The sequence below is a fragment of the Accipiter gentilis genome, chromosome Z (genome assembly GCF_929443795.1).
Source record: "Accipiter gentilis chromosome Z, bAccGen1.1, whole genome shotgun sequence".
In the NCBI taxonomy this organism is placed as follows: domain Eukaryota; kingdom Metazoa; phylum Chordata; class Aves; order Accipitriformes; family Accipitridae; genus Astur; species Astur gentilis.
In genome coordinates, this window is record NC_064919.1 from 59958193 (window position 1) to 59980809 (window position 22617).

General features: G+C 35.3%; 1 protein-coding gene across 7 annotated transcripts in view; it reads left to right on the forward strand.

The window, feature by feature from the left end:
- The window catches only part of FCHO2 (FCH and mu domain containing endocytic adaptor 2), a 96123-nt gene that overhangs the window by 13625 nt on the left and 59881 nt on the right, over positions 1-22617 (forward strand). For all 7 annotated transcript variants that reach the window (XM_049794624.1, XM_049794621.1, XM_049794619.1 and 4 more), the window contains 6 exons: positions 5585-5659; positions 7032-7173; positions 7264-7416; positions 11516-11620; positions 18185-18283; positions 19408-19504. In XM_049794624.1, the coding sequence (XP_049650581.1) occupies positions 5585-5659; positions 7032-7173; positions 7264-7416; positions 11516-11620; positions 18185-18283; positions 19408-19504 (671 nt within the window). The remainder of the gene's footprint in view (positions 1-5584; positions 5660-7031; positions 7174-7263; positions 7417-11515; positions 11621-18184; positions 18284-19407; positions 19505-22617) is intronic.

Genomic DNA, 22617 nt, shown 5'->3' on the forward strand with positions numbered 1-22617 from the left:
CAATTTTTCATCATGTTTGGAAGAAAAGCAATAATTTAAAGTAGCAAAAATTATCAGTCTTATAAAGCTTTTGACCATGGATGTAGAATTAGGGTATGAGCAAATGCTAGTATGATCTTAAAAAAATTATACTTTCATGTTAAGATGTTGATAAACTAGGTTTGTTAAAGAAAAGGGAGTGATATGTAGGGACAAGAAAATAATATGCAGAAAATAACACAGGTTCTTCTCTATGGGATGGAAGGGACAGAACTGAAATCTGCAGATATGACAACTTCCAAAACAGATGACCTAGTGCTATTTGTATTTCTTCTTTGTGAAAGAAGGCTGCTGCTGCTACACTAAACATAAGAATTTCCATTCTGGATAAAATTAATTGTATGTCTGCTTCAGAATTTTGTCTTAATTCAGTTACTGGCACCAGATAACACATGGAAAAAACTTGCAAGAGACTGATTCAGGACCTGTTTCAGTGAAGGTTTCTTGCAGTAAAAGCTGTCCAAAAAACAGATTTTGTTTTCTGGAATTTTTCATCAAAATTTCAGTTTTGGCCTTAAATAGATCTCAACAAAGAATTTCTTTTCAATTTCCACAAAACATAACCGCCACAAACCTAGCAGGTATTCAGTTGCGCTGACACTTGCATAGTTTTGAAGTAAATTGGAGAAAATGACAAAAATCTTTCCACTAAGTAGAAATGGGTGAGTTCCAGAGTACACGTGTGATGGGCAGTCTCCTGTTGGAAGGACTACGCAACCCAAGGAATCTTGTGTTTCAAGAATCCCTGATTCCAGAGAACACATTATGAAACCAAACAGGGTTCCAGTGAAATCCTGCATTGGATTGAGTGGAAGAATATCATGCTGTTCATGTTTAGTATGAAATGCTTAAGGCTGTACAGGCTTGTATTTTTAATATTGACTGTTACAAATGTTTGCCTTGTGTTATCTTTGTGAGTGCCTGGATCTTTCTTTTGAAACCTGCTTTAATTTTTGGAATCACGTAGTTTTTATAGCAGTAAGTGGACATATTTAATTTTAGTAGTTTTACATCTGTTGCATTTTGATTAACCTCCATATTTAGAAGGTGAGAAGCTCTCTCACTCACTCTGCTTCTTATCTCCTTTATGTTGTATTCTTTGGACATGCTCCATTTTATTCATACTGGTCCTAAGGTGAAAGGGCTTATGTAAATAGGTAAAAATAACTTGATGCTATAACTTGCTTGCATTCTTTGCTTTATTATATTGTCTTAAATAAAACTTGACAGTTCATTTTACACAGAATTCCTAGTAAAAAAACTGTGGTGTTTTAGGGTTTTTTTCACCCTATAAGCTCCCCCAAATTAAATTTTAAATGAGATTTGCCTTTGGAATCAATAAATAAAATACTTGGACCTTTCTCCATATATTAAAAATGTTTCAGCTGAAGTTTCTGCTGATTAATTCTAGTGATTTCTCAAGAAGGAGACAATTTACTGTTCCCAGTTAAACAAGTCTAAGTAACATGTAAGAGTAAATGTAGAAATACATGAGGATCCATCTGGGAACATTATCCTCAATGAGAGATCAAGAAATGTCTTTTCTGTTCTGCTGCATGGATCAGGGTGTGCCAAAGAGATATGCAGCCATTTTACAGCATTTTTGGTTAAACATGAAAAAATTCAGTTCTCATTAACACACTGAGATCTGCTAGAATCTTAGTGCTACATTTTAATTTATTTGGCAAGGCTTCAATTTAGTTCCTTAAGAGCAACTTGTCCTGGTATTGGAAAACACCTGTCAGTGATGCAGACTAGCAGCAGTAAGTTCAGTCCTTTCCAGTGACTTTCTTCCATCAGAATATTAAACCTTGTATCCTATCTGTTCCATTGTGTTTCATTCAGCCCTGCTTTACTGATGCATCTCAGTATGCCAGGCTGCCATTAAAAAAAGCAGTTGAATGCCAAATAGGTATTTCTTTTCAAGTGAGGGCGCATCACTGATCAGTATCAGTCCAAGCTAACAGTAATTTGTGGCATATAGTTTGTAGTTTCAAAGCAATAGATGGACTTTAAATATTTGGTGTCCTCTCTTTAGTAAAAATGTTTATGAGTGTCTATGTCTAGGCGGTGAAGCCCTTCACTACCATTGTGAAGTTACTGTGGGATGTCAGTTGATTTCCCAGGAAGTAAATATGGTTCAGTAGCACACATCTATTCACATGGGTCAGACTCTTGATCTCTTAAAAAATTGGATTGGGCAGTACTTAAACAGTATTTTACAACAGTCCAATTGTCTTGACCATGGTCTGTTTTGCATCTTTGTTTATTGCAAAGAAATGAAGAGATGCTGCACACAATCATCTGTTCCCCTCCTTCCTCCACAGAGTATAGTCTGAATATTGTTTTGCAGTACTGTTTTCTGCTAGAAATATGTAAGCAGATGAACAACATTTATTAGGAGCCTCCAAGATCTAGTGTTTTTATGCCCTGACTTTTATATACCTGATTTTTCCCTATGAAAACTAAACTTACATACATTTGAACTTTCTTCACATCTGTCCTTTCATTCCTTTTGAACATATTGGCCTTTTTTTTTTTTTCAGAAGTGGAAACATAGAAGAGCAAAAACTGAAAAGGTTAGGTAGAGGAAACAGATCTGAGTTGGTGATAATACTTTCAACAAGTTAGAGTACTTAACCTTCGTATGTACTGTTTGACAGTAGTCACCTGGTCAGTCTGGATTGCTGGAGACTGCAGACTAGCCAGAGAATTTGCTTTTTTTATGGAGTGATCTCAAAGAGAAAGGAAAGATGGTTGAGTATATTTGGATGTACAGACTGCTCAGGGCACAAAGGACATGTCTGTATGAAGCCAGTCTCTGTTACTTGCACTGTTCAGAATAGTGTTTTGGTTGTATGCAGCCTAATTGGGAAGAGTCTATTGTTCCCTTTTCTCCAACCTTAGAAATAGTAATAAGGAAAGAAAAATTGTATAGGATGTGGGGAAATATTTTTTTAAATTATAGTCAGCTTAAGGATTTTTTGAAGATTTTTCTTTCAAAACTTCTGTAAGAACCTTCTGAAATTGTGAAGTTGTTTCCTCTGGAGAAAAACCAAAAATGTTTGAAATGTGTTCATTTGTAGTAGTATAGTATTTTTATACTGTATCTGCTGTTCCAACTGGATATTCCTAGAAGGAGCAGAAGGTTTCCTCCTTGGCTGTGTTCAGTTAGTCAATACCAATTAAATTTTCAACAGTGTTGTTTCACTTTTTCATTTTTGTATTTTGAGTATTTGTTAATGGTCAAGTACTAAAAGAACTGAGAGACAGTTGGATCTGTGGTTCAGAAATACGTAATATAAAAGAATGAATTTTGTGGCAGACAATCTGCTCAATGTTGGTAAATCTTGGGTGGGGCAGAGCTATCTGTCTGCTGAAAGATAAGTATCTTTGTTCTGTTCTTGACAAACCATCTAGAAAATTTGTTTTTAAAGAATTGAAAATATAAGAAGGTTCAGCTGCCCCCACAGAGTTTTTTTCTTTAAATACTCAGAAGGTTTTGTGGATTAACTGTCTTTGTATTTGGTTGTATTTAACACCTAAACTGTTTACATGTAAGAAACCACTGTGCTTAGATAGGAACTGAATAGGTATTGTGTTGGCTTTTCTCCAGAAGTCTTTGAAATGTTTGTTGCACCACTTGCCTGTAAGTGTTACGAAAAGAATCTCCTTGATCAGAAGAAACTGGCAATGCATATATTCCCATTTAACTTTTAAATGTTTAACAGATCCAAAGCAAAGACAGATTTTCAAATGGGTGAAAATTAATTTACTGAGGCATTCATAGTGTGTTACCTGTACATCAGTGTGCCCTGGCAAGTCAGTTGATAGGACAAATGTAGATATGTCCAACTGGTCAGCAACAGCATCTTTCAGTTGTTAGTGTTTGTAACTGTTGTATGTTGACATTGTGTGGTAAATTGCAGAACTCCATTTTTGTGGAGATTGCTCAGGTAAGAAAAGAGATGTGGATTTTGGTCAGAAATCTTGTGTTAAAAAAAAAAAAAAGATAAAAAAAGGCACTTAGCTCTCAAAGCTAGAAGACTTAGATAGAAGCTATTGTTAATCAAGATATATTGTTCATCACAGTAATTAAAAAACATCAGTGTCTCTTCTGGGCATCTGTGCATATGTGTTTGTTGCTGTTCAGTGAGCAAGAATTCCAAACCTTGGAAACTTTAACTTTTTCTTACCATCAAATATATGTACATATGTGGAGGGAGGATAAAATTAATAGACTTTTTTTGTGGTGAATAACTTCACAGTTGTTTGTACGTGAGACTTAAAATGGAATTGAGTTACTGCATTTTACAGTTTAATCTGCTTCTCCAAATTGATTGTCCAACTGACTGAAAGTTCAGTAGGTTTAAAGACATGCCCCTCTGTTTCAGGTGACTACTGCTACTTTGTTTCATATTTTCATAATAAAATTATTTTTGTTTGGAAAGCGTTGCTGTAAAGGAGAAATAAAAACCTCTGCCTCAGCAATAAGTGGTTATAGTCATGGTATAACTTGAGAGAGGGGTGAATTCTTCATGTCCCTTTTTTCTCTCTTTTGCCCCTGAGTAAAGGAATTAAACAATGGGAAAGAAATTGCTTCAAGCTTTTGCATTTTCAAGACAAGGCAATTACAGTATTTACTCAAATCTAGGATGCTTCTAAATCTAAGGTGACACTATATATTGCATATTGATCTAGAGTGGAAAATTAAAATAGCGTGTATCTTTACCTTAGTAATAGGAGGGTGAGGAAAATTGATGGGGGAAGGACTTGCAGGGAGTCACTGCTGTGATATGTTGTGTGTGACTGCTATTCCATTGCAATTGCCCCAGCAGAGGCTCTAAGGAGGAAATCTGTGCTGACCCTTGGATTTTGAATCTCCAAAAGACTAGTAAAATTGTGGGTTTGAGTGCAGGAAAATATAATGAAACTTGATGTGAGGAAGAGGTTTTCCAAAATAAATCAGAATGTATTGAGACAACCTTCTTTAAAAATTAGTATAAACAGTAGAACACAATACTTATAATTGTTGTTATTTTATTGATTTCCAAACTCAAATATTACCATGCAAAGAACTTAAACAAAAAACCAACACGCCTCCCCTACAAAAAGGTTAGACAAGGCCCCGTTTTATTCAGTGTGATTGCTTATATTTGATTTTGTTGCTCTGTAAATCTCTGGTGTTTAGACAGTGTTAGGTGGATGATTTTTACATCACTTTGTTCTGACTGTTACTAAAGAATGTTAAAGGCAGAGGGGAACAGCAGAGAGTATAGGAAGGAAGGAATCATCTTTTTAAAGTCTTAAGTCCCTAGGTTTTATTTGTTTCTGTTCCCTGCAACACTGTCAGAGGGTTCTCAGATTTATTTTTTTTTTAAATATACTTCTTTGATTTCGCGTATAGTTTTTGAGGGGTCATTAAAATGGAGTAATTTCCAGCTGAAGTACAAAGTCCTCTTTTTTGGACCTTTAGAATGCATATTCATCTGTCTTCAAATATCTTTAAAATTTCGATTATGCTTTTGATGGCTTTCTTTGACAGGGCTACAATAGAGGAGGCATATTCAAGGTCAATGACAAAACTAGCCAAATCAGCGAGCAATTACACACAACTTGGGTAAGTAAGTGTACATAAGCGAGAAATAAATAACTGCATACATGTTAAGAACCAAGTTTGATTCTGAATGTTTTATTGATGATGTTGAAGGTAGCATAACTTTGCCAGCTTTAAAGATGATTGTTAGTTCTTAAGTAACCATGCAAAATATCATGCAGCTAGGAGAAAAACAAAGACAATACAGTTCTTTATTCACGGTTTTAAAAAAAACACAAATCAAAGCCCAAACACGGAGGAACTGTCTGTTGCTCTGTGTTTAAGGTTGGGTTCTTTTCAGACATAATAAAGAACGTGACTTTTTGTTCTCTGCTCCCAAGCCTATGGTAATTATTCTGAAGAAAGAACATATGGTCCACAAATGTGGCAGTAAATTTATTTATTTCTATTATTTCTGCTTTCTGGAGTATTATTTCTGTCCTCAGAGGTGTTAAGAATGAGACTTTTCAATAGATTTATTCCATAATTTAATGCAAGTTTTATACAAGGGGTATGTTTTTAAAAAATGGAATGATTAATGGATGCTTTTTCATTAGAAAGGTTGTGCCAGAGAGAACTCAGACTTCTTAGATGAGGCTAGATTTTTTTTATTTGTACTAATCACAGCTAGAAATATGAGGAGCTTTTGTCAGTGGATAATTTGATACCAGTTGTTGCTGCTCTTCTAAGGTTCTGTATGTGCATGTTAGTTTAAACATCAGTGCTTTAAAGGCTGTGCGTAGTATTGGTTTTTCAGTAGTGTTAACCAGGAAACTGAGGTAGGACTGTATCTTTAGAATAGCTGGAGAAGTCCATTCAGTACAGAAATCTCAATATGAGAAAAGACCCATCCCCCACCTTCGTTTGCCATACAGTTAATCTCTTAATCAGTAAATCCCTTTAAGTGGCAGACCATCTTTGCTAATATTTTTGTCCTGTATCTTGTGGCTGTAATGTTGTAAGACAACTAGAAAATTAACTAACCAAGTAATTTTGGATTTGTTTGCACTATTCAAGTATACATGTAAAAATACTTTAACATGTTAAATTATTTTGAGCTGCTCTCGCATCGTCTTTAGGAATACGACTTGGCATTATTGTGTGCTGATGACAGAGAAGGTTAAGTGAACTTTGCTGTGTTTTACTCATTAGACTTAATACAGGTAAAACATGGGAAAATTAGTAGATAGCATTCCCAGTACATTTGAAACATATTTTAAGAATTTGTAGCAGTTGTTGGGGTTTTTGTTTGTTTCAGTTTTAGGAACAGAAATGAACTTCGTTAAACTTATCAAATATACTTCAGCGGTATTTTAAAAAAACAAACAAACAAAACCATAGCCAACTAAAATGAGAAAATCCAGATGGACAGTAAATCTTATTTTCCTCAATCTAGGACATTTGCACCAGTTTGGGATGTTTTCAAAACCTCAACAGAAAAACTAGCAAGCTGTCACTTGGATCTTGTGCGGAGATTACAAGAGCTAATAAAAGAAGTTCACAAGTATGGAGATGAACAAATCAAAGCTTATAAAAAGGTTATTAATTTTTTTCTCATGCATGTCCAATGACTTGTTAACATTAAAATTAAAATCGGGGTTTTTTGACAACCTTGTGATATTTGGCAGACTAAAGAAGACGTTTCAGGAACATTGGAAGCAGTGCAAAATATTCAAAGTATCACTCAGGCCTTACAGAAATCAAAGGAAAACTACAATGCAAAGTGTGTTGAACAAGAACGTTTGAAAAAGGAAGGAGCAACCCAGAGAGAAGTTGATAAGGTAGTTCTGTGACATCTTTAATTCATTGTGTTGTCAATCAGTAACATGTTCACCTTGTATTAGTAAGGGAAATGCTCAGAAAGGGCTAAAAGCAGTTAAAAGTAGTAGTTGTGGCTATTTCATAATGTCCATATTTTGAATGCCTAGTTATGTTTTGTTGATGCTTACTTCCTTATGTGTTCTAACTGCACTGCAGTTCTAATTCTTTATTTGTAAATACCTGCATCATATGATAGTTTTGTTTAGTGACTTTTACAGAAATTGTGTATAATTGTTTCAGCATATATTATGTTTTTGGATAAATTTCCTTAGGTAAATATGCAAACACTCAATGTCCTTGTTATTGAATTAAGAAGTAGGAGGTTTTGTGTTGTTCCTTCAGTGAGACAAAGTAGCTAATTACACCAGTATTTGAAGTCTGTTCCATTGAGAAGAAAACAAGTTAACCTTGCTTTCAGTGCTAATTTTAAAGGTTCCAATTTCATGGACCAAAACCATGTATCTTGATGTTGTATTTAGTACTGTCCTTGTCTTATGGGGGAGTTTGATCCATTCACAGAATCACAAAATGGTTAGAGGTTGGAAGGGACCTCTGGAGGTAATCTTGTCCAACCTCCCTGCTCAAGCAGGGCCACCTTGAGCCAGCTGTCCAGGACCACATCGAGACAGCTTTTGAACATCTCCAAGGATGGAGATTCCACAACCCCTCTGGGCAACCTGTTCCACCGCTCAGTCACCCTCACAGTAAAAGAAGTGTTTCCTGATGTTCAGAGGGAACCTTCTGTGTTTCTGTTTGTTCCCATTGCCTCTGGTCCTGTCACTGGGCACCACTGGAAAGAGCCTGGCTCTGTCTTCTATGTACCCTCCGTTCAGGTATTTATATACTTTGATGAGATCCCCCATAAGCAATCTCTTCTCCAGGCTGAACAGTCCCAGCTCTCTCAGCCTTTCCTCATGGGAGAGAAGCTCCAGTCCCTTCATCGTCTTTGTGGCCTTGGCTGGACTCTCTCCAGTATGTCCATGTCTCGCTTGCAATAGACAGCCCAGAACTGGACACAGCACTCCAGGTGTGGCCTCACCAGTGCTCAGTAGAGGGGAAGGATCGCCTCCCTCGACCTGCTGGCATCACTGTAACCTTTTCCTGTTTTCAGGAAACTAAGTAGTAGAGGAAAGAGGTCATATTTTCTTGTCTCTAACCATGTCTTCTCTTTTTAAGTCTTGATACCTCTGCCTCTTTCCATTTCAATTACCTGACCTGTGAAGGACTCTCTTCTTGTTAGAATGATCTTAGTGCCTTTTATACTGCTATCTTGATGTAGCAGATAGAATTGGTTATTGTCTTTCACTGATGACAAAAGTGATCCTGTTGACCATGTTCTGATTGTTTTATCTTTGATATAAATCTAGCTTTGTTTCCTAGCTTCTGTCTCAAATGACAATGTTGGATTCTAGACATGAATCAGAAATAGGTGGGTTGGCAGATGTTTTCCTGCCTGTCTGTTCAAAGTATAGTTTTTCTGAATTCTTGTAAATAGATTCAAACTTCTCAATAGGAAAAGTTGACTTGATGGAAAGGCTTGTTTTTAAGATGTAACATTATCCATGTTCAGTTGGAAACAAAAATATGTTCAGTCTAACTGATACCTACATGAGAAGGGAGAAAGAAGAAGCACTTTAGGATGAAGGCCATGTTTTTTACTGTATGCATCTTCCCTAGATACTTCTGTTTGAACAATTAGGCCATAGTTGAATGCTCTGCAAGTACTTAAAAAATGTTTCCAGTGAGAGCAGGAAAAAGTGATTGTTACATCTCTTCAGTCATGTCTTTATTTAAGTTTATACTTGTAATTTCAGAAACATGGTGGCAAAGATTGTATTAATTTATTTTTCCTTTGGCAGAGAATAGGTTTATTACTTTTAGCACAACATAAAAAATGTTTTCTATCAAAATTGCAGAGCAACTATTTTATCGAAAGCAGGGGATCTGCACGAATATGCTAAGAGCTTATCACAAAGCCAGATACTTGAAGAAATAACTTATTGAAGAATCTGAGGTGTTTGAGACCTTGCAATTTTCATTGCAGCTGAAAGTTAGTGTTAACTTGTGTAATAATTTCCTGTTGTTCTTTGACATGTGAACTTCTCTATTTATAGTGACTTGACAAAAAATTCTTGACTGATCCTTATTCTTTCACTTACTGTAAATCTGCTAGAGTTCTAGCAATTGTTGCACATGAGAATAGACACATCTTGTTTTCAGAAGAGATTACTAGTTTATCATACAATGTTCACGTGCTTTATCATTTTGTCTGTCCTGCTGAGTAGTTGTTTTATGTAGATGCTCTTCAGCACATAACACTCAGATTCTGCTCATCATTAAACATTACAGGAGACAGAGAATGTTTTGGTTTTGTCAAAATCCCATGCATATGGGGTTCAATTACATAATGCTTTACAATAAAACTTATTTTTGAGATCTTTTAACTTGACATTTCCTTCCTTTTCAACAGTTAAGTTTGAAATCATCTTATTGCAAAGCCGTCTTAATTATTTTTAAAAGCAAGTGTTCATAGAGCACCTTGTACTTTCAGCATAGTAAATGGCATTTGGGAAACAAGATAAGACTATTTTCTTCTTGGTAATTCACCTGTGTGAATATGCAGGAGTGAGAATCATGAAGTAAAATTCAGGACAAGTAACTGATTGGTTTGATCCAACCTGTCACGTTCTCCTTTTAATGCCTGAAGGATTCATATTCTTCATACAGTGAAGTATTTTCGGGCTCTGTTATGCTGGGTTTAGGAGACTACGTAACGAAGACCTACTTAAGCTTTCTTTGTAACTGGAAAAATGGAACTGTAGCTTTGGTTCCTCTTCCTTTGAAGTCATGGTTGATGTTTCCCCAGGTGAACAAGTGCTAATGCTATACTGTTACTCATGATTTTCAATTATTTCTCTCTTTGAAATTGCAGAATATAACTCTCTCTTTCCAGAGGGCATCTTTGTGTTAATTAATATGAAAGTTATAGATAATGGTCAGCTTCACAATTCATTGCATGTGAGACAGATGAAATTAATTTAAAAGAGGGGAGGACTAGAACAAATAGTAAATACACAGCTGTCTTTAGTGATGTCATTAACAATTCAGGAATACTTTTTGAGTTACAGCTGATGGGAAAATTCAATGAGAGAAAGTAGGCATGTTGAACAAAGAAGCTAGAAAAAAAGCTGGTGTTCAAGATTATTTTCATTGGCTTTTAACTTGGAAATAGCAAGGATATCAAAGGTTTGAAAAACTCCCATCTCATGTGTGTCATGCTGTAAACTTTGAAAATAACTTTTTCTCTACCACAATCACTTCATTCAGTTTTGTTCTCCATGTAATATTGGGATTCTCCTGGTTTGGGTTTTTTTTTTGTCTTTTAAGAATATTAAACTCCCAGAAATATGATTCAGGTTTATTAGCAACAAATAATGAAAAAAAAAATCAATAAATTATAAAGCCAAAAAGGACTATTATGAACAACACTGAGCTGCATAAATCTAGCCATCACTATATTCTGCATTATGTTCACTTTCAATTATATCTCTTGATCTTAAAATTTCCTTTGATGTAACGCCTGTACTTTTGAATTTCTTAACTTCTGACAGAGAACTGCACCTTCTTGGTTTTTTTTACTGTTGACTCTTTCAGAATTGCACAAATAACAGTTTGCTCTGTGTTCCAACCCTTCCTTCCTGTTTTTCTGTTCCAGATCTAAATATTTGATCAGAGCTAATTAGTTAACTTTAGCAATACAAATTTTATTTCAAAATAAGTATATTATAAATTTGTAATTGCTAATAAGGGGAAGAGATTTAAATGAGGTAATTGCTTTGCTACCTTTTTATGTAGTTTATGTATAGCTTTAGACAGAAATCTCTAATGGCTTGAAACTGAGTTATTTGGTGGTGAAATTTTGTAGTGATACTTCAGTGGTTTTATATGTCCCTGAATATTTTTTATAGGTCATCCTAGGCTTTCTTTTAATAGTGACTTGAAAAACCTTGGATTGGATTGTATGTGTGACATTTGACCCTTCTTTGTACTGATCTACAGGCAGCAGTTAAATCAAAAAAAGCTACAGATACCTATAAACTATATGTGGAGAAATATGCTGCATTTAAATCTGATTTTGAACAGAAAATGACAGAAACTGCACAGGTAAGTGTTATATTAAATGAGTTACCTTTAAAATAGATTATTTTATGCTATTTCATCTCTGAAGACATCTGAAATCAAAGGTTTTGAAAAACTGGTTCAATAGAATGATCTACTTTGGAAATTGATATGAACAATAATGTCAGAAGTAATATGTTTGAAGGGCAAACATTGACCATGTATGTTGTGATGGCACTGTCCTTGAATGACACAGTTTAGCACTAGCACTCTAGAAAGACTTTTTGAAGAAATTTTTAGGAAGAAAACAAAATGAACTTCTGAAGGTCTTGTAGATGCATTTTGATCATGTGAGAAGCCTCGTGGACTGCTGTACACCCAGAACTCATTCATAGGAGTTTTAATGTTGGGATCCATCATGGATTTTTCATTATGATTCCAGCAAAACAGTTTAGTTACAGGTTTTTAAAGTGTCTTTCTAGGGTTTACCTAAGGTTGTGAAAAGCCTTTAAATCTGTTCAAGTTTCTGGCTTTTATTAAAGACTTAATCTGTACTCCAGAGGGTATCAAGTTCTCTGTATAATTGTATATGCTGCTTCTTATTACATTTTAAAGTTTCTTTTTCAAATCTGTTGATAGCAGACTTTTTCCATGGCCCCAGATTTCGAAAAGCAAACTTCATAATTTCTGCTTTTAGTAGTAATAGCAAACTTCATAATTTCTGCTTTTAGTAGTAATAGTTAGTTGAGGACTGGTTGGCATGTTTATTTGTATGCATTTCTTGGCTTAGTAAAGCTTTTACAAGATAGGAATTTTTTTCTCATTGAAAATTCTTTGCTTTTTTCATTACTGTCAAAGATTAATTTTTAGGCATAAATGGAATTATTAGGGAGGTTCAGTCATACTTATATTTTTAACGTACAAGTCTTAGGGTCTTCCTTAACTCCTTGGAAATTAAGATTTCACAGCATGAGGATTGGGTAGGCTGACTTGTAAAAAGTTCCCCTGTCCTAGACTATAAACTGCTTTCCTACTTTGAGAACTTCTTTAGAATTTGATCTACTTCATCTTTAAATAGATACTGAACACAGCTGTAAGAGAAAGGATACCACATACATCACATACCAGAACTCTTCCCTCCCACCCCACAGTCCAGGCATTTGCAACAAAGAAGCGCACAGGCATGCTACTGCAAAATTCTGCTTTTAACATGACTGTTACATTAGGAGTCTTAACAACCTTCCCTTGAAGAGTTTGTAGAAAGCATCTTTTTGTGTAGTATCCTGAGTCAGTTCTGGCTTAAGAAGCTCTACTCCCTATGCTTTTCTTTTCAGTTTGAGTTAAATTTGGTTATGTACATTATTTTCCTCTCCTTTTAAAAAAATCTGTGACTTTTAAATGCTTTTTTGTTATTATTGTGGAGTATGTAACAGTGATGATTGCAGTTACTCAGTGGTATAAAGAGGCATTATTAAAAATAAAAGTTTAACAAGAAAATTCATGGGTACCATGGTCTAGGCCATATCACCTCTGATCTGTGGAGCTATGTTTTCACTACATGTTTTAAGTTAGCATTGCTGTCAAAAGTAGCAGTTATCCTATTTCCATGCTTCTTCCTTTGTCGAGTGTTTGTATGAGGAGCTACCTTGTAGAACTAATCCAGCTAAAACTAATATGTGAAGGAAGGTTGGCTTAACCCAGAAGAGACCTGCAGTCTGATTTATTAAGAGATCACACAAGCATTTCTGCTGGCACAAAAGCAGAGGCAATGTGGTACCAAGGGTAGAGAATTGCATCTTTAAGCTGGTTTAACATGTGACACTGGCCTGGACTCACTTGCATATGTGTCCACCTTACACATTTACATCTGTTGGCTTAGTATTGTGTGTCTGTCACTGTACCTTAAAATATTTGCATATCAGTTATCCCTAGGCAATTTGACTGGCAATAGGATTGGAACTGGCATGTGTGATTACAGGCACTTGAGAATTTGGAGACTTGGCAACCTTTTTAAACTTAACTAATATGTATCTTGAAACAATTCTTGGAAACAAGTGAAATATAATAGCAACAAAAGAATCATTGCAGTGTAACATTCTTCCTGGAGAGTTTCCAGAAATAAAAGTAGCTGGAATCAAACTGACATGTGAACACATACTGCTACTACCCAAAATGGTAACTTTTTTGTGGTGTTCCTGTTACTGTAATTATTGTATTTGCTCAGTAAGCGTTCCAGTAACTCCATCATTGTGTGGTTTGTATAAATTGTAGTGCACCCTGACTTTTGCTGTAGGCCACACCTTTTGCTAGAAAGAAATCAAATAATACCAGAACTCTTTCATTTGTTTGTCTCAAGTCATATACAAGCGTGGCTTTTCTGGATCAAGAATTTCCTGCCCTGTTTTTTATTTACCTTGCTCTGGAAGTTACTGAACCCCACTGAAACAGATCCTGTGAATGCTTCTGATCCACTGCAGAGCAAGTTCAATCAGGTTGCTTTAAATCTTTACTTAGTCTCACAAAAGCTGTCTGCTGTCTATTCCTTACCATACAAGAAAGAGGCTGTGTTTATACAGTTGACTTACTGCTTTCTGAAACAACAAGAAAAAATTCAACAAATATGACTTCAATAAGCCGGCCTTGCTAAATTACACTGTAAACTTGTCCCCAGTGAGCAAGAAAGCTGTCAGTAATGAACAGGAGTTTTTTTAGAACTGACAGAAGATGAACATGAAGAGTATTTGAAATGGATTTCATTGTCAGTGAATTAGTGAAGGAAAATGTAGGGGCTTTTAGCAAGCAAACTAGCTGGGCTTTTCATCATGTACTAAAAAAAAATCCATTTAAATAATCCACTACAACAAAAGAATAAGAAAAATAAAAGCTTATTTTGTATACAGAGACAGAATATGAAGGTGCTCTTTGTTCAGCTTTCGTATTTGTGTTATTAGGTAGGTATTACCTATTTAAGCCAGGCTGCAAGATAGAGAGGGGAAAAAAGTCTTTTTCTATATCAGATGTTATAGCTGGGAAAACCTCACCATGTTTTGGGGCTATTTTGATTTGGCGGGGGCAGGGGGGTAGAGCAGAGGATGACAGGACAGGCACAGTTAGGATCTTTTGGGGCTGGGTTGGGCTTTTTTCTCAATAAAAAAATGGTACAAAGTCACCTCGCGCTACAAACCATACTTGTCTAAATGTCCTTAGTTCCTTAACTGCAACAACCGTTTTACATAAAATTTAAATTTTCACTTAATGTGATAATGGACACCTGGAAACTTTCCACAGCTGTCCACATTGGAAATGAAAATTGCCATTCGCCAGTGTAAGTCTTGTCTGTGGAATTTGTTTTAAGTATAATGGCATAGTTGCATCTACAGTTTGGTTGCAGGAGGGCCACTTTAAAGATGATGTGATAGGAAAAACAGCAATACCCATGAATATGTGGAAGCCCACTTGTATATGAAGAACACCCTAGATCATCTTAATTTAGAGTATATTTCACTTGAAATATACTAGTTCTGAAAACAAAATCAATGAGGAGTGTGAGCATTCTCAGCTGTTTCAGTGCAAAATCAGTTGGCTTAGCTTAAATCTGTTTTATACTGTTCACATACTATTTTTCTGAGGACAAACATCTTGAATTGTTGTGGCATTATTCTAGGTAATCATGTAGTAATGTCCTCACTTAGCTGTCCTCTTTTCGTAGTTAAACTCCACCAGTCTTGTTGCATACATTTTATGTATTTTTCCTCTTGTCATTTACTCTCTTACCTGCAGTTATCAAAGTGAAATGACTTGTATTATGTGATTTGGAGAGGTTGAATTTTGAAACATATGATCTTCCTAATCTTGAATTGCAAATTATGGGGTTTGTTGCGATAAACATGGAAGGTTTTATTGTGATTAAAGCAGCAGGAAAATATAGTTCACTGTTGTTTAGAAATCAGATATGACAGAAATTCTTCATGTTGAAAGATTTTTCTGAGTGAAGCTATAGTTGTATTATGCAATTGCTATGCAGTTGCTAAGAAAACATGATGTCTTATTTGCTGGATTTTCCACCTTGCTAGAAGCTTCTTTCAAAATCACATAGCACAGTCAATCATTGGAAAGGATCTAATAGCTGAAAGTGCTAGATTATTATTTAGAAGTCCTTCTGTCTTATCTAAAACTGAGTAGAGTTGACTTTGGATGATTTTGCTGTTGAGCAGTCTGCATACAAATAAAGTTCAAGAATGAGTAATAATTCATTTTTAAAAAACATTGTAAAACTTACAAGAAAACATACATGTTTATAAAAAGGAGCAATGCTTAATTAAACTGTGTATACTAAGTTGGACAGCTAAATATCCTGTCAACAATTTTTCATTTGTATTGTAGCTTAAAACACTAAGTAGTGGCTTGCATTTGTTGGGTCATTAACATTACAGATTCATTTCAATGCATCTTTTTAAGATGGACTGATCTTTCAAAAGTGAAAGTAAACAATTCAGTTAATGATTATACCTGTGATGTGAATGATGTGGTTGTATTATAGGACTGTCGTGGTTTAAGTACAGCCAGCAACTAAGCACCACACAGCCACTTGCTCACTCCTGCCCCAGTGAGATGGGAGAAAGAATCAGAAGGGTAAAAGTGAGAAAACTGGTGGGTTGAGATGAAGACAGTTTAGTAGGTAAAGCAAAAGCTGCACATGCAAGCAAAGCAAAACAAGGAATTCATTCGCCACTTCCCATCGGCAGGCAGGTGTTCGGCCATCTCCAGGACGGCAATGCTCCATCACCCGTGACAGTAACTTGGGAAGACAAATGCCATCACTCCAAACATTCCCCCCATCCTTCTCCTTCCCCCAGCGGTATATGCTGAGCATGACGTCATATGGGATGGGATATCCCTTTGGTCAGTTGGGGTCAGCTGTCCCGGCTGTGTCTCCTCCCAACTTCTTGTGCTCCCCCAGCCTGCTCGCTGGTGGGGTGGGGTGAGAAGCAGAAAAGGCCTTGACACTGGGTAAGCACTGCTCAGCAATAACTGAAACAACCCTGAATTATTAAAACTGTTTTCAGCAAAAATCCAAAACCTAGCCCCATGCTAGGTATTATGAAGAAAATTAACTCTATCCCAGCCAAAACCAGCACAAGTACCTAGCTTTATTCTTTGATCAGATCTTCTTTGTATTATGTACTGTACAAGGCCAAGATGGCTCTACTTCAAAGACTTTAAATCTTAAGTATAAAACAATAAACAAGAAATAAGGAAACAACTGGGGGAGGGGAATGCTTTCAACTGACATAAGAGGCAAAAAAAAATCTCTGAACGGTCAAATTTGTTGATATGCATTATAGAGAAGAGTTTAAAGGAGGCTGGTACCTCTGTTTTGCAGAGTTTTATGGGGAGCTCAAACCAAACATGAAACCAACATCATTGGCATAACCTCAAAAGTTGGCTGTGTGTTTAGGTTAAAATTAGGTAGTGGAAACCGGCACACATTGGAAGGATGCATTGTGAACATGTGTTGATAACCTGATAGTGACTGAGAGCAGATACTATAGAGATGGACCATAGATAGTTTTGAAAGGCTACAGAAGATGACCGTATCCTCTGTAATTAAGAGGAAGGCTGTTGGAGAAGAAAAAAATTATTCTGCTTGATTGATGGCTAGAGAGATATTTAAGTATGGCAAAAGAAAGATTGAGAGCTTAGAAGTCAGAGATATGTGACTTGTTACTATGGAGTTCTGTTTGTGAATCAGAGTAGCAGGAGGTGTGAAATGTGGAGAGATGGTCTTCAGAGAACCCTGTACAAATTGGAGAGAGGATTAAGTGGTGCTCCAAAGTTGGATGCACATGAAAGGGCAGTCACAGCAATAGGAAGAGAACTAAGAAAGAGCAGAAGTAAACAAAGATTTCAAGACAATTATGGTTGACTGTTGCGGAGAATGCGGACGTTTTTAGTTCTGATCTTTGGCTAGGAATGGGTAATTGAAAACATTGGAAGTGATTTTGAAATGGCTGTCAGCTGGAAGTCTGGGTAAAATGGAACAAACTGCAAAGATTATATACAGTGAGTTTAAAGATCAAACAAATGAATCATATTTAAAGTAGAAAAGGATATAGATTTAACCAGAAAAAGAGAAAGCATGTGTATTTTGTGAGCAGGATGAGAGGGTGCTAAGAAGGAAAAGCAAAATGGATCCAGAAATAAGATTTCTGGGTTTGGATGAAAAAAAGACTCTTAAGTAATGGAGAAAAGACTTTTTTTAAAACACTCTCTAACCCAATTTTCTTTTGGTAGAAATAGGTCAGATTTTTTCGAAAAATCAAGATAGATGAAAGTTTAAAGAGAAAGTAAAAAACCTGGGTAATGGTTCTTAAAGGATATATTCTGTTTTAAAGTACATTATTTTATAACTGTGAATTCCATACCTTCCTTTCTTAAACATTGTAATTGCCATGATCAAGATCTGAAAAAGAAAAAAAAAAACAAAACGGAGTGGTGGTGGAGTGGTGTACACTTAGTGTACACTTAGTGTACTTAATTATTAAAATTTAAGGTTTAGTATTTCAAGAAAAGTTTTAATTATGATTAATTGCTTGTCTTCGTTTACAGAAATTTCAAGACATTGAAGAAACACACCTTCTTCGTATGAAAGAGATTATAGAATCATTGTCAAATACCATAAAAGAAATTCATTTACAAATAGGAGAGGTAATTTTTATATTATCATTTGTTTGATTGGATTATGCTATATATTTTTCTTAACTATTAAATGGAACATTTCTTACTGTGTTTGTGGTAATTACAAGATTACATCTTTCAAATGATGGTAAATTCAACATAAGCTCAAATTTTTATGGCTTCCTGTTGCATTTATAAGTTTAGTATCGCAAAATTTACAGAAAAAGTCTGAAGAAATTTTGTCTTAACAGAAAACAAAACATTTTGACAATTTGAAGACTTTTTAGTTTATTTCAAGGTTCTGTTCCCTAGATATGAAATTAGCACTCATTTCACACGTAATCGGGATACTTGTGCTTTTCTTTGACTAAAACTTGAAATTATATCACTCTGAAAAATTTCCAAATTTTTTATACACTTTGGGTTTTATGAGCAAAAGATCTTCAGTAACAGAAGCTATTATAGTATATTTTCTTTAGGTGTAAGTTGGTTTAATTAACAATCCTTACAAGTAGTCCTTAATTTTTAGATGATTTGAAGTGTAGTTTTATTTGTGTACACTTAGAGTCACTATTTTCCTCAGTTTTGAGGTTTTCTGCTAATGACTGATGGTCACAAGGGTCATGCTCTTTATTTCTAAAACATATACATACTGCCTTGTTGGAAAAAATTCTTATTAACAACATGTGGTTGTTCCTTTTTCAGACCAAAAGCATTACAACAGTAATGCTTTCACTCAAGCAGGTGGGAGCTGTGATAATACAATAATAACAGGTCACACCCTTAAGTGGTGCTGGCTTAAGAGACTGCTTGTCTTCCTGATATTGTAGTGGGACATGTTGCTGACAAATTCAGAAAATTATATATACACAAGTTATTTAGATGGAAGAAATGAAAGTCAGTCCTAGGCCCCTCATCAAGCTGTATTCTTTCATTCCTATGTTCTATCTGTATTGTACACACACTTGCTAATACTAAAGCAAAGAAGGGATTTCCTGGATAAAATGCCTGTTGATTTCTGGAAGCCATATAATATATTTTAGAGGGAAGGATTTTGAACCTTAACTACAGAAAACCACTTTTTAAAGTTCATTACATTCTTTCAGTTACTAGTTTTTAAATTCCTTTTGTGTGTGGTGTGGTTTTTTTTGAAGGTGCACGAAGAGTTTATTAATAACATGACAAATACTACAGTTGAGAGTTTAATACAGAAATTTGCTGAGTCAAAAGGAACTGGCAAGGAGAGACCTGGTAAGAGATTAAAAATAACAGAGTAGGAAATGCTAATTTTAAAACTGTAGATTTCCACTCATAATAAAAGGTCAAACCCCTATTTGTTAATGTGTTATATTTTTAATGTACTTACAATTTCAAATTCTCAGAATTCATTGGCTTTGATATTAAATTTTTCATAGGAATAGATACACAATTTATTATGTATGTGTAGTATTTGTGTTCATAAAGCATGGCAATTAGTCCCTCTATATAGACCTTCAAGGAAGCTTTCAAACTATACTGTTGCTTGGTACATCAGTGAAATTTGTCAAGAAACTGAAGTTCCTTGCACAATGTGTTGTCTGCTATGTGTTTCTGCATAAATTATATTTCAGAAGTTTAATATGAATTTATGGGTATATTGAGAACAGTCTATAAAGCTGCTTATTGAACTATTGGAACAGCTGCATCAGTTTATTTGGTTAGCTTGCAAAATTATCCATTTTAATAGATTATATGTAGATTGTTTCTTTACTAAGCAGCAAATTGAGTAGTACTTTCTGAAAGTACTGCTTGTTGGGTATGATGTATAAGACTTCCCTGGACTGGCATAAAAAGACAATCTCACAGTACTGTGTATCTAGCGTTTTAGGAAAAATGAAGACTTCACTTTAATGTTTGAGCATGAATACACAGTCACTAGGTGTGTGAATACAGGAATTCAGTAGTACTGTTGTCTATTTTCTTCAGCACTGGGAGTCCTGACTAGCATCTTTGTCTTCTAGTGTAGAAGCACAAAGGTTTTTTCAGAGCAAGGATGTATATAACAGAGAAGATCTTGAGAATGTATATTAAATTGTTAAATATGATTACTAGGTATCTTACAATGCCTCTGTGAGGTGTCTTTAACATAACATTGTTTCATATTCTTTCTGTGATCCACTAAAGCTGATATCCAAGTAGGCTGAGTGAGATTGTATATGGAAAAATTTTCCTTTGTATTTCGCAATTTTTCAGTAAAAATTAAGACAGAAAAAGTATGAACTTCAGGGGTTCAAATTCAGTTGGTCTGAAATCAGGACAAAGACGTGAAAATTCAGTGTTCAGACCTCTTTGACTAGCTATTGCCAAGATGTCGTGGCTAGGGATCTCCATCTTGCATTTAGGATTCTGTCTCACTGAGTTACAAAGACTCTTGCTAGTGTATCCTAGAGCACTCTGCACTTCAAGTCATCCATGTTATTAGTATGGGGTTTTGCTAGACAACATAGTAATCGTAAGAAAAGTAACACTTCACTTTTTAATTTAGTGGGAAAAGTTATATATACTGTCTACTTACTTGCTGCTTTATGGCATTCTTAAAATCCCATTTGTATTCTTTGGGGCCAAATAAAAGCTTTCGCCATAGCAAATTTCATTTCTTCAACTCTTTTAATAGCTAAGTATTCTAAGGAAAGAGAGCATGTTTAGTGTGCAAATGTATGCGCCTTGACTTTTCTTTTACAGTGTTAAATTATTGTATTGCTATAAGCTTTGTAAAGCAGTCATGGTGCAGAGGGAGAGCACAGGCAAATTCAGCAGTAAAAGAATACAAATTCATAAGAAGTTGTGAAGTGTCAAAAACTAGAAACACAGACCGCTAGTGATGTTAGTTATGATTACTTCTTCTATTATATTCATTCTATTAACTTAGAATCATACAGCATTGACAATTACAAAGATTTGGAAGGCAAAGTGAGTTATCAGCCTTCTAAGAATGAAATGGGAACATCCAGTGTGCTTTTTCTTGATTAAAAAAGTACTTTTCTGCATTTGAGAACTCTTCTTGATAGAAAGGTATTTTAACTCATGGAGCAAATGTTGGAGGTCTTTCTCTGTGTGATGTATTTATTAGTTAGGCTGGAGAAGGAGGTGGCTCCTCAGATAAATCTATAAAAATGATACTGACTTGGCATACAAAGCAAATGTAGAAAAAAAATGTCTTATGGATGTCACTGTTGCTTAACATTCCAGTCCTAAATCTGTTTGAAGGAAATAAATTAAAATTCCCTATGACTATGCAGGCCTTCTCCCTTCCATATTATTTTTGGGCTAGTATACTAAGTTAGATGGTGGGCCACTTTCTGAAATACTGAATTCGGGGAACAAAATAAACTAAAAGGGTAATACATAACAAGGTATTTTACTTTATTTCAGTATATTCTAGCTATAGTTATAGCTCTTCATAGCAGAGTTCACTTGCTTTTATTTGTATCTGTAAAAATAAGAATGAATCTGAGATGAAGTGCTGAAGAGGGATGTTGCATTGAGTAGACTATTAGCAATTTACAGTAGAGTTTTCTAGATATAGGCAATTATTTTCTTAAACTTATCTGCCTATCTGAAATTTCTCTTTGTACAGTGATGTCCTCTGTACCAGATTATATGGGCTCCCTCTGGTGGCTAATTTCTGTCACCTGAAGTCATTATATACAGGGGCTTCTAGGGAGTAACACTGTTTTTCTGGTACAAATACCGTTTCTTTCAAGCAAATACCTCATTGCGAGCTTTTTTAACTTCACTTGTGGACTTCTTGACAATAGCTCTTTTTTAACTGCTACCTAAATAACTTCTTTAGTCAGCTTTATCACCTACTTCTTACCGAATTTACTTTAAATATTTTTTTTAAATTTCAATTTAGTTTTTAGTTCACAATTTTTAGTAATACAATATTTGAAGAGGTTGTATTCAGCATTTGTTTTCTTCTATTCAATGTAAAAAAAATAGCCATATACATCCAGTTGCAAATCTTTATTTTAAAATGAAAAAACCATCACTTATTGTAAAATATTGAAAAACAGAAGGAGAGCTGTCAGGACCTGTAATAAATAGTAAGGCTTCAGATCAGAATTTAATGTGCTCTCTGAACAGTTTCTAATATTCAGAGGGACCTGGGCAAGCTCAAGAAATGGGCCCATGTGAACCTCATGAGGTTCAACAAGGCCAAGTGCAAGGTCATGGACCTGGGGAGGACCACTGCATCCCCCAGTTATCAATACAGGCTGGGGGATGAAGGGATTGAGAGCAGCCCTGCGGAGAAGGACTTGGGGTACTGATGGATGAAAAGCTGGATGTGAGCCAGCAATGTGTGTTCACAGCCCAGAAAGCCA